The 12,952-nt window shown below is 35.4% G+C and overlaps 1 protein-coding gene and 1 pseudogene across 1 annotated transcript; both read left to right on the top strand.

Moving 5' to 3' along the window:
- The first annotated feature begins 2,060 nt into the window (after positions 1-2,060).
- Positions 2,061-3,011, top strand: LOC101841971 (annotated as a pseudogene).
- A 5,183-nt stretch (positions 3,012-8,194) lies between these two features.
- On the top strand, positions 8,195-9,130 carry LOC101837138 (olfactory receptor 146). Its single transcript, XM_005069370.2, has one exon. The coding sequence runs from the start codon at positions 8,195-8,197 to the stop codon at positions 9,128-9,130; it is 936 nt and encodes a 311-aa protein (XP_005069427.1).
- The last annotated feature ends 3,822 nt before the right edge of the window (positions 9,131-12,952 follow it).

Below are 12,952 nucleotides of genomic sequence, written 5' to 3'. Positions count from 1 at the left end.
TTGATAACCAAATTTCATTTTACACAAAAAGATAATTTTCAAAGTTCTATAATGAATCTATAAAGATTGATAAATATGAAAAAATATTATTTCAAGTAATAAAATATACTTAACAGCATATTTTTTTAATTTGGTTTGGAAACTATCTGAAATCGTATGTCTCTCAGAATTTACTCTAGGTTTTATGTTTTGTTTTGTTTTTGAGAGAGGGTTTCTCTATATTGCTTTGGAGCCTGTCCTGGAACTTGCTCTGTATACCATGCTGGCCTTGAACTCACAGAGATCCACCTGTTTCCACCTCCCAAGTGCATTATTGTGCCTGCTTGTATACTTTTGTAATTATTTTTATTTATTTATTTAAAATGTTATAGTTATGGGTGCATGACAAAGCTGAGGATCTTAGTATAAGCCACTGGATTCATGTGGTGGAAGGAACGAACCAACTCCTTCCACGTGTCCTCTGACCTCAATGGGAGCACAGTACACACATGTACACACACACACACACACACACACGTACACATACACACAATCAAAATATACTAAAGACTTAAAAATGTAGATAAACCATAACCTGAGTCTGCTGCACATGTGGATTGAGACTGACCAAAAGCTGACATGAATAAAGCTACTGCACACATATTTGTACAGACCTCTCCACAGAAAAATGTTGACATTTTCCTGGATAAAATTTGTGGCACAGGCTAGGGTCTTTTTAAATTTAGAGTAAATGATGAGGCTATTTTCTAAATTAGGAAAGTAGTTTCACACTGCACACAGATCTGTGTAAATATGTGGATACTCCTCGCCAATAGGAGCTATTGCCGCAACTACTTTAGCTGTTTGTAATAAAAATGTGTACAGACTGTATTCTTTTCATTTCACTGATGGTTAGTGACATTGCGCATTAAATATTTTTATTGACTATTTATATCACCTTTTTGTAATCTATGTTATGAAAACAATTGATTTAAAATTGGCATCATTTTACTTATTAAAATACTTTATGTATTTTTATTTTTTAAACTTGGGATGGAAATTTCATTTAGTTTTTTAAAAATTCAATTTTACCAAAGTTCAAACTAATCACTTTTACAGTTACAAGTTTTTCTTAGTTTTTATTTGTAAATTTGTTCATACTATTTTTAGGCATTAAATAACTTTTTTAATATTTTCATTCAGATATTTTAACCTAAGCTTTTTTGCTTTGTGTACAACTTTTCTTCAGACTTATTTTGTTGTATTAGTAACCCAAATTTTAGATTTAAAATATTTTATGATTTTGATAATTCTGACCTACTCATTTAGGAATTTGCTTTAGTTCACACAGTGATTATGGTAGCTAGCATTTAAGGTTAACAGGACATAACACTCAAGAGTCTGTGTTTCCTCATTATGTTTTTGCTTTTCATGCTATGATAACTCACAAGTGATAATTTCTTTATTATTTGGTAGACTATCAGCAATAGTCACACTAATGAATTAGTAGTTTTCTGATTGATTTATCACAGTTAATTTTGTGTGGAGACAGCATTCACTTTACATTCAAGACAAAACAATAACACAGCCCGAAAACATCATTTAAAGATGACTGGGTGTGAGGAGGAAGACAGATCCTTTGACTTCCTGTCTCACCATTTAACCACAATTATTTTGAATATTCTCAAGAATCAGTCCAGAAACAATGGATGGGCTAACAGTAGATTAGTCTATTCAGTTCATAGTCTATTCAGTAGCACCTTAGGATAGTATCAGATGTAGACCTCAGAGAGGAGATGCAAGCTTCAAGTAAATACATAGTTGTGAAGACACTGAAATGCTTTAATGCTCAGGGGAAGTATTTATATGCAATGCATTTTGAATTAAAAATAATGTCAATTAAGTTTTATCTCAATAAATTTTACTTAAGTATGTTTCTGTAGCTTTACTTATCATAAAGAGATTCAAATCATACATAGCTCAAAGTCATATGTATGCATAATTCTCCTGTAAATTTAAAACAACAATAGACACTGTAACAGAAATACATTTCTTTCTTCTTCAGTATTTGAACAGAGGATATGGCACCAGGAAACTATTGCACAGTGACTGAATTCATCCTGACTGGGCTCTCAAAGAAGCCAGAACTCCAGATGCCTCTGTTTATCCTCTTCCTAGGAATCTATGTGGTCACTGTGGTAGGGAATCTGGGCATGATAACACTGATTTGTCTCAGTTCCTACCTGCACACCCCCATGTACTATTTCCTGGCCAGTCTATCCTTCATTGATCTCTGTCATTCCACTGTCATCACCCCCAAAATGCTGGTGAACTTTGTGACAGAGAAGAACTTCATCTCCTATAATGGATGCATGACTCAGCTCTATTTCTTCCTCATTTTTGCCATTGCAGAGTGTCACATGTTGGCTGCAATGGCATATGATCGCTATGTTGCCATCTGTAACCCCTTACTTTACAATGTAACCATGTCCTTTCAAATTTACAGTTCCCTGATTTCAGAGGTGTACATTATTGGTGTGGTTTGTGCATCGACTCACACAGGCTTCATGATCAGAGTTCGGTTCTGTAACTTAGATGTGATCAACCACTATTTCTGTGATCTTCTTCCCCTCCTGAAGCTTGCTTACTCAAATACTTATGCTAATGAGTTGTTGATTCTATGTTTGGGTACATTTAACATCGTTGTCCCAACTATGACAATTATTACTTCTTACATCTTCATCATTGCCGCCATCCTTCATATTCGTTCTACTGATGGCAGATCCAAAGCCTTTAGTACCTGCAGCTCCCACATCTGTGCTGTTGCTGTCTTCTTTGGGTCTGCTGCATTCATGTACTTACAGCCATCATCAGTCAGCTCCATGGACCAAGGGAAAGTGTCGTCTGTGTTTTATACCATTGTTGTACCCATGCTGAACCCCTTGATCTACAGCCTAAGGAATAAGGATGTCAGTGTTGCCCTGAAGAAAATCATTCATGTAAACTAAACTAATGCAAGATTTATTTATTAGTGTAGAATCATCAAGTGATGCATAATTTCAATGACTATTACTCATTTGAATCAATTGTCAATAATTTGATCATCAATTCAAATATTGTATTATATCATATTTCTATAATTTTCCTTTGCTATTCCCTATATAAAAGCTGCCACATATGCATTATGGAGACTAATGTAAAAGAAATAGTGAGGATAGCATCAACCTATTTACTTATAATATCAACTCCATCTTCTTTATATCTCTTTGATTGTGCAATTAAGAAATAGAAATATTTCTTTCTTATTTTCAATGAAAGGATATTATTTTAAATATTATGCTGATCTTCAAACATGTGAAAGAACACAGCACTTACGATTATGATGGCTGTAATTTCTAGTTTGGAAATTCATACCCTGGAAACATCCACTTTCAGGCCTATTCTTCAATATTTCTCAGGTGCCTTCTTTAGTATATTTCTTCAGACACTGGATTTCCAATTTCAAATACAGTTACACACACTACTATATGTTGAACTTCTGCCTGATCCAGTATCTTCATTGTTTATTCATTGATTATTTGAATTTGTACTTCCACGCTTTAGCCAAACTCATTGTGACCCATACATCCAAGTAGAACTTTCTGTTCATAGAACTTTTTGGTGTGCAGGTCCTAGAATAATTCTTAAAATGTAATGCTTCCTTATTAATTTTCCTTATTCTCCCATGAAATATTTAAGGAAAGCTTTTGACATCATATCCATCAATGTTTTGATACCATTACATGGAGCTACAACTGTTTATAGACTAAACTTAACTCAGTACACTTTTGCTAATCAAATTCTTTGAAGTTCATTTGTGTGCATGTTTTAAGGAAACATAAAATAGTTGTGACATTCTGACATATTTTGCGTGAAGATTTAAAAGTTTTAGTCTTGAACAGTTTTTCTCTGGGAAACCAGTCCAAGTGAAATAATATGTGAGTAACTGATTTCTGCGTTCATAAAGAAGTCTTTAATCAATGCTTGGTTTATCCTGATTTTCAAGCTTGTGGACTAATTTGAAAATCTATAGATCAATAATGAAAAATCTGTGGAACAGTTTTACCAGAACAACCCCTTTCACTACTGACAATTATCGATACCCAGAGTAGAACAAAATTCCACCTATGAGAAAGTTTAAAACAATACATATTCAGTAATGGTACATATTCAGCAATATATACATATATATGTATATATATACACAGATTCAGATATATATATATATTAAGATAGAGTAAATGGCAAATGAAACCATCATATTATTAGGCACAATAATTTACTAGCCTGTAGAGAGATTTTGTCTCATTTACTTTTTTTTTTTACAAGACTGGGTTTCTCTGTATTGTTTTGGAGGCTGTCAGTCCAGCCCAGCTTCAAACTCACAGAGATCCTCCTACCTCTGCCTCCAGAGTGCTGGGATTAAAGGCGTGCGCCACCACCGCCCAGCCTCATTTACTTTTTATTTATATATATATATTTATTTATTATTGGTGGGGCTGGCTAAGTCCTCCATTATTCTCCCAGTTCGTCTATTATTTTTATTCACAGGTTTTCTGATCCTCCACATTGAGGTTTTTCCTGGTCCTTACATGAAGGGCAGAGAGATAAGCAAAGAGGCCAGTGCTCTAGAGATGTCCCCTGGGTGCTGAAAAATATGTCATGTGTCAAAATTATCACAGCATATAGTTGAACCTCGCCATCTTAGCATATTTCTAGGCATTCATGTATCTGCGGATCTGATTTTAAGGCAATTATTCTGTCAATCATTTTGCATGGATAGAAATATACACTCAAGTACAATAATATATATGTATATATAAATTAATGTGTGCCAATAAAACAAATAAAATGTAAACCAATAGCCCAATACTTCTTAAAAACAGGATATACAGAATGCTTGAAGATAGCCAATATGCATCCAATAGAATATCACTAGCTATCAATTATTTCAACTGTTATTCATGTAATATTTTGGGAATTTTTTTGAAATACACAGAATTTCCAATGTCTCACATAATTTTGTGATTCATTAAATGTAAGCATTAGTACAATTTTTACCTGAATGAAAAGGCTATGCATGTCTGTTTCCAATAAATATTTCTATGCAAATTATCACCAAAGTTATATTGAGTTTCTTTAGATCATTAATCTTGTGTGAAGTATTGAATGGCATAAAACATTAACTATATTTTACAGGAACTCCATTAATCTGTGCATATAATATTTTAATTTGGTTATAGAAGAAAAATAAGGGATGAATTATGAAAACCAAAATAATTTGTCATCAGAGAAGATACTTAGGTTACAAACCACTTTAATAGTTTGAGAATTTGAATTCCTCTGGTTTCTAACTTTTTAATCATGAAATAACTCACACCTGCTTCTATAGTACTAATAGTGTTCCCAATCCCCTTCATTTAGAACACTTTATTATTCTCCTGGGATTCTTTAATTTAGCAAAGCAAGACTATTTTTATTCTTGGAGAAACTGTCATTAATACTCATGCAATCTGCCACAAATTTAATAGATTTATTATTTAAAGATCATTAAACATTGATCAATAAGATATAACTTATCAGGAAAGGCATTGTTCCTCCAGAACCTGATTTCCTCAGTGTGTGCTCTGTCTGCTGTGTTAGCTAGAAGCTCACACCCATCCACATTTACTGGATCAGAATAAGCATTTTAACACAGTTCTATAGTGATCTACATACTCAAAATCTTTATTATGATCTGCAGGTTTAGAAATGACAGGAGCCAATTTGAAGAATAACAGGGCAGATGGGGAATTAGTACTGATAATTGCTTATTTTTCTCATGAGCATGTATCTAGACTAGTGAAAGTCCTTAGAGAATGTTGGTTTGCTGACATACAGTATCTGAAGAAATTAAACTCAGGACAGTGTTTCACAGCTGCTCAGGTGACTGCAGATCTGCAGAGGTACAAACTAGGTGAGTCCTGGAAGATGCTGACAAAAAAAGGCAGACCAGGTTCAAAGGTACTGTTGCCATTGAGAACTAAGTCTGACATTCTAAACACTAACTCTAGAATGTTAGGGGCATGTTTCTATCAATTTTAGGATTAGTGACATTTTCAAGTGGCAAATAAAATTTCATATTGAGAACTGCAACAGAATTTAGATGGGTGTGTTTTCCCCATGTAATCACACATGTTAATTAGGACTCTGAAGTCTGGAGTCTGTCTTAAATCAGGCAAATTCTAATTGTTCACTTAGTGCTAAAAGCACCTTTAAAAGCCTGCAATATGGCAGACTTGTATTCCTGAGGAAATAGTCAAATAAGTCCAACCTGTCATTTGGCTAATAGGGTAACTTATTACCCAAGAAGCAAGTGTGGACTTCAGAGATTACAACATCCTGAGCATATTATAGGAAGGATGAATTTAATACATGATTATGGAGAATCATCCCTTGTCAACCATAGTTTTAGGGTAGATATAAATGTAAATACATATGTAGCAGATAACAAAGAAAAAGTGCTTAGTGATACTATTGCAAGTAGAATGAACATTAATGCAAAATGCAGACAATAAATGACTATCACATTGTCTAGGAACTATAAGTAGCAATCTGCATCCATCACATATAGAGAGGGTTCTATGCATGAAGAATTTAGCAAGATCAATGTTACTGAATATTTGTGGTAACAAAAGGAATTAAGGGAATCTTTCCTCTAGATCTTTGAAAGTGAATCAAGAAACTTAGGACTCAGCATGGTATCAGTAACTTGTTCCGCTTTTAGAATAACAAACTGAAATAATTGTCCCTTATGATTATTAAATGCTGTATCCTCTGTGCTCTCAATCCTCATAACCTAAGAACACATAAGCTGCATGCTAATTATATTTCCTCTAATTGTTTTCCTACAGTTTCTGTGTTTCATCATGTCAGTGTCCTTTCTTTAGCAAGAACATCCACAGCTAAAGACATATCCCGAAAGCTAGCATAATAGCTTTACATCAGTGATTTCTAACTTCATGGAACACAGAAGAAATAGAAGCATGTGCAAGGCATCGCAGCAGTGGTAAATGGTGAGTACTAAGAGGCCCATTGGTTCAACCATCAGTCACCATTGTGGACTCTTGGCTTTATTTCAGGTTAATAGCACGTAAGATTAGAAGCCACTGCGAGGTATCACTATGTAATAAGGATTTAGGTTAACCTAAAATAATATAGTATCATTTGCTATATTCTAAGATTGGTATTTTCATGAAAAATCTGCATTTCCTTTTGTTTAATTTGGATTTATGAATTTCATTGCTTCATTGACTTGAAGGTATGTCTTTAGTTTTCATGCTAATTGCCCTTTCAAGATTTCTGAAGAATACTATCAAAATTTTGATGGGCATTGCACTGAATTTGTAGATTGTTTCTGGTAGGATGGTCATTTTTACAATGTTAATCCTACCTACACATGGCTCCATGTGTTTGCCAGTTATAGGAGTTTATTGGAGGAAATTTTGGGTCAATTATGTATATAATTATATCATCTTCAAATAAAGATAATTTACTTCTAATTCATTATGAATTTTTACATTTTGAAATAGCCAATATATTCATTTTATAACAGAACAAGGAAAGAAATCTGTAAATATTAATTTTATTTTCTGTGGCTCTACTTTTGACGCCTTCTAATTCACAGAAGTTAGAAGGAAAAGAAGAAAAATTGGAACACGAATATTGCTATTCCTGAAATTTTGTCAGTAATTGTTATTTGCTTAACAATTGGTTTAATGCAGTTAACTAAAAGTTTGATTGATAACTTTCATGCATTTATGAGTTACATGGAATTATTCTTTCAAAAATATTTTGAAATTATGATTCTAAACCAGCTTGTTTTTGGGCAAATATATCTTTTTGTAAATGATGTGGTTTACAAACACTAGGTTAAAAGGTTTGACATATTGATAATAAAAAATGTACATTGTAAAAAATTTCAATGCTACAAACACAAATAAAATGTTTTCTATAAAATATTATTAATTTTGAAACTCTAGTTTATTAAATATTAAAATTAGAGAACTTCCATATAGTAGTGATGGTACAGAGAGAAGTGATTATAAAGAGTTTAAGGGGCACCTCCTTCCAAAAAAAAAGCAGCCATGCCTTTCAAAAGAACCTATTTTTCCCTTTCAGAAACTGAACCCAGGTCATGGAAAAGGGCAATCACTCCACAGTGACCAAATTCTTCCTTTCTGGGTTAACAGACCAACCAGAGCTGCAGCTGCCTCTGTTCCTCCTCTTCCTTGGAATCTACCTGCTCACAGTTCTGGGGAACCTGGGAATGATCATCCTGATCCTGCTCAGCTCCCACCTACACACCCCCATGTACTTCTTCCTCAGCAGTCTGTCCTTCATTGACCTCTGCCAATCTACTGTCATTACCCCCAAAATGCAGGTGAAATTTGTGATGGAGAATAATGACATCTCCTACCCTGAGTGCATGATCCAACTTTACTTCTTTCTCCTTTTTGCTATTTCAGAATGTTATATGCTGGCTGCAATGGCATATGATCGCTATGTCGCCATCTGCAGCCCCTTGCTTTACAGCATCATCATGTCCCAACAGGCCTGCCTTTCTCTTGTTTTAGGAGTTTATATTTTAGGTGTAGTTTGTGCATCAGCTCACGTAGGATGTATGTTTAGGATTCATTTCTGCAGATTTGATTTGATCAACCATTATTTCTGTGACCTTATTTCTATCCTTAAACTCTCCTGCTCTAGTATTTATGTGAATGAATTGATGATTCTAATATTTAGTGGAATTAATATCATTGTCCCAACCCTGACCATCCTTAGTTCTTATGCTTTCATCATTATCAGCATCCTACACATTAAATCCACTGAGGGCAGATCCAAAGCCTTCAGCACCTGCAGCTCTCACATCTTGGCTGTTGCTGTCTTTTTTGGTTCTGCTGCGTTTATGTATCTGAATCCATCATCTTCCAGCTCCATGGATGAAGGGAAAGTATCTTCTGTGTTTTACACCATCATTGTGCCCATGCTCAACCCTCTGATATACAGTCTGAGGAATAAGGATGTCAATATTGCACTGAAGAAAATAAAAGAAAGAAGACCATTCTTGTGAAAAACATAATGTGTAAAATACTCCATTAGATCTTAATCTGTGGCTACTACATAGTATGAACTGAATATGTATTATTTTAATCAGGCTATGTAATTTTTCTTCATCTAATGTGATTCTATTGCTTTATTTACTTTCAACGGTCTTCTTAGTGCCGTTCCCTCAATATTCCTCCTCATATCTTCTCCTTTGGGGTCACTGATATATTCTTAGTGTCTGGAATATATTTGCTACTACCAGGTCTTGATAATTTTCTTGATATTAACTTAGGCAAAAGACAGCCAATATGTAACCAACATAGTTGTTGATTATTAACTATTCTGTGTTTCATTCAGCATTTTCTTGTTAGGTTGAAATGCATCATACATAAATTTCACAAATTCTTCAAATATCTGTAAGACAATTTCTGGCCTTCTTATGTTACTAGAGAAAGTTTTAAAAAATATTAGCATTGAGATTTTTCTGAAATAAATCATAGCAAAGATGTGACAATATTGTTTTATTTATTTGTTTATTTATTGCATTATTTTCTTTTTGGTGTCCATATGTGTGTCTATGTGTTAATGAGAATGTCTACATGTGCACATATGTGTCAGAAGGCAAAGGGGAAGTTCAGCTATTGTTCCTATGAGCTGTATATCTTGTTATAATGATAGCACCCCCTTTCCTGGCCACAGCCTAGAATCCGTGATATCCAGACAGAGCCTGTTCTTCCAAGTGCCATGATCCTGCCTAATGACCTGAAGAACACAGAGACTTCTGTGTATACCCCCACAGGCTTCTAAAGATCTACACTTGGAACCTGGTATCACCGCTGGGCTCATTATTGTGCTAAGAAGCTAAACCTTGTCATGACTGAACTAGAACCACTTTTTAAAAACCTTTATTATTTCTTTGCAAATTTCACATCAGGCATCCTGATCCGACTTTTCTCCTTGTCCCCCCACATCTGCTCTCTACCTTTGTAACCCCAAAAAATCACAAAGGAAAAATTTAAACAAAAGGCAAAGCAAAACAAAAACCAAAACACCAAAACAATAATCAAAAGACAGGGTGGGATGGGGAGAAGCTTGTGGTGGAAGCTGTAGTGTGGCCCAGTGAGCCAGCTCACACGATTCACTCTTAGGCCCTTTCACCTTCACTTGCAAGTGTTCATTGCCATGAGTCATTTGTCTGGTTCAAGGCCTCTCACCTCTGATACACCATGAATAAGGGACTCTCACTGGGACTCCTGTTGGATATCTTGTTGTTATTCTGTGTCAAGGTGATCCTACAGTTTTGAATCCTTAGGTTCCTCAATTTCACATGCTTTAATAGTTCATAGATAAGGTGGGTAATGGGGTGGGCTGACTCACAGCCCTGGTAGCTGCTTAATTCATCTAAAAGGCCACAAGCATTTCAAGATTTCAAGTGAACATCCACATCTTTGCTATTCTCAGCAAAACAGCTCACATGAGCTACCACAGCAGAAAGATAAGAGGCATCAACTCTGGGATCATGTTTGAGTTTTAATCTTAGATCAGTTATTTCCAACTGGATAATCAATTCATTACATCTTTTTGAGTTCAAATATACCTATGGATTCATAAAAAATTATCATAATGCATTCCAAATTCTCAATCCATGTATTATTTTTATTAAAACAATTCCAAATGGGGTGGTTGATTTCCTCATTACTGATTTGTACTATTCCCGGTGAAGTACATTATTGTTTTTCAAGGCTGTACTAGAAGGATACATAAAATAATTAATCGATCTATTCATTGAATCCCATTTTAAGTTGTGATATGCATGCTAAATAGCTACAGATTTCCCAAAATGTATATATGACTGAAGTGGAAGTATTATAGTGTTAACATATGCAAATAATTGAACAGATAACACAGAAAAGGAAGCATCTGTCATGATGTCTCAAGGTATACATTGGAGTCCATTTCCTAAGCTTGCGCACAGAGGAAAGATGCAGATATTATTTCGGGTAAGTTGGCTAGCTTTAATCTAATTGATCCCTCAGGGCTATAAATGACTGAATCAAGAGATACCCAAAGGGATATGAAAGAAGTGATCTGGGGGAAAATAAATTAGTTTAAGACACATACCCAGATATCTTTTGCACACATTAAACCTCAGCTCCTGAGGTTGAGGTACTTTGAACTTGTCTAAGAACCAAAGAATGTGATTGAGTCATCTTTAAAACACTGTAGAAAACCCAATGCTAGGGCAGGCAATGCATGTCTGCAGTTCCAGCATCTTGTCAGAAAGACTGGATATGACATCCAGGAGAGCTCCACACTGAAGTCAAGGCTAGCATTCTGGTGACAGCTTGTCATAGAACACCGCGGGTTCAGATATAGCTTGTGGCAGAGCACTTCTCTAAGATGTGTGTCCTCAATTTTTTGGAGAAAAATGATACCTTAGTGTGATGGAAAAGTAAGTGTTTTAATTTTTTTTTCTTCTCCCTGACTCCTTTTGTCTTTTATTCACTGAACTGCTGACATCTAAAAGAAGGAAGTTCTTAGATTTTCAGAATTTTGGTAGATACTTATTTTTTAATTTTCAAATGAGAATTGCAAACTCACTTTTTGACATGTGTTTTGATGTCAAAATAAATGGCAAAAATAAATGCAGCTTAATGTCTAAGCTGTTGACTCATATATATGAGGATCAAAGTTCAAGATCTAGTAGTTTCTCCTATAAACATAATCAATTGTCACTGCTGCCATATAAACCCACACCAGTGGCAGTCTATATTCTGTGACACTTGGTTCCCTCACTTTGTAGTTTATCCTTTCATACCAGGTTCACATTCACATCTAATTATTATTTTATTTGCACCTCTTTGGCAAGGATGATGGTTACCTTCTACAGTATTGTTTTACATTCAGGTATCTTACTCAATAATTAATATTCAAAGTAGTTTTCTAATATTCTTGAAGCTGAGGAATTATTTTATTTTTTGAGTAAAATACTATAAATGGATCAGCCCTTCCAAGACCCCAAGCCCAGCGAGTCCAGCTTCAGGTCGCACCTGGCATCGAGAAGACCCGCCAACACAGGAAAGACATCAGCCCTTCCAAGACCCAACCCCAGCGAGTCCAGCTTCAGGTGAGAATGGGTCTCTGGCGGGACCCCCCACCCAACACCCATCCTCTTGATCTTCCGGGGCCTCTCCTGGCATCCAGAAGACCCGCCCACACAGGAAAGACATCAGCCATTCCAAGACCCCAACCCCAGTGAGTCCAGCTTCAGGAAAGACATCAGCCCTTCCAGACCCCAAACTCCGTGTCAGCATCCCCAGCTTCAGCTTCAGGAAGGAAGGAGACCAGTGGAGACGGAAAGACCCCAGCAGCACCCACTGGAAGAAGAGATGGGAAGAAGACAGAATAAGAGCTCACTCAGCAATAGAAAGACCAACATTACCCCACCAGAATATAGGTATCCAACACCAGCAAGACCCGAAAAGCACTACATAGACGAAGAAGAGGAGACAGACCTTAAAAATTATTTCATGAAGAGACCCTCAAAGAAGAAACAAGGAAATCCCTTAAAGAAATAGAAGAAAAATCAAACAAAAAAATCCATGAAATGGAGGGAAATATCAAGAAATAAACAAATCTCTCAAAGAATCTAAAGAGCACCAAGAAAAAAACAACCAAAAAAATTAAGGAAACAACTCAAACAGTTGAAGGATTGAAAGCTGAAATAGAAACGATAAAGAAAACACAAAATGAAGGGAGGCTGGAAATAGAAAAGCTGGGTAAATGATCAGGAACTACAGATGTAATTATCACCAATAGAATACAAGAGATAGAAGAGAGAATCTCA

The sequence above is a fragment of the Mesocricetus auratus genome, unplaced genomic scaffold, assembly GCF_017639785.1.
Source record: "Mesocricetus auratus isolate SY011 unplaced genomic scaffold, BCM_Maur_2.0 Super-Scaffold_100022, whole genome shotgun sequence".
Taxonomy (NCBI): domain Eukaryota; kingdom Metazoa; phylum Chordata; class Mammalia; order Rodentia; family Cricetidae; genus Mesocricetus; species Mesocricetus auratus.
The sequence above is the reverse complement of the archived record's forward strand: the minus strand, read 5'-3'. Positions and strand labels throughout refer to the sequence as shown.

Excerpts from the sequence above, each read along its gene's own strand:
- LOC101837138 (XM_005069370.2), top strand. The coding sequence starts at position 8,195 with ATGGAAAAGGGCAATCACTCCACAGTGACCAAATTCTTCCTTTCTGGG.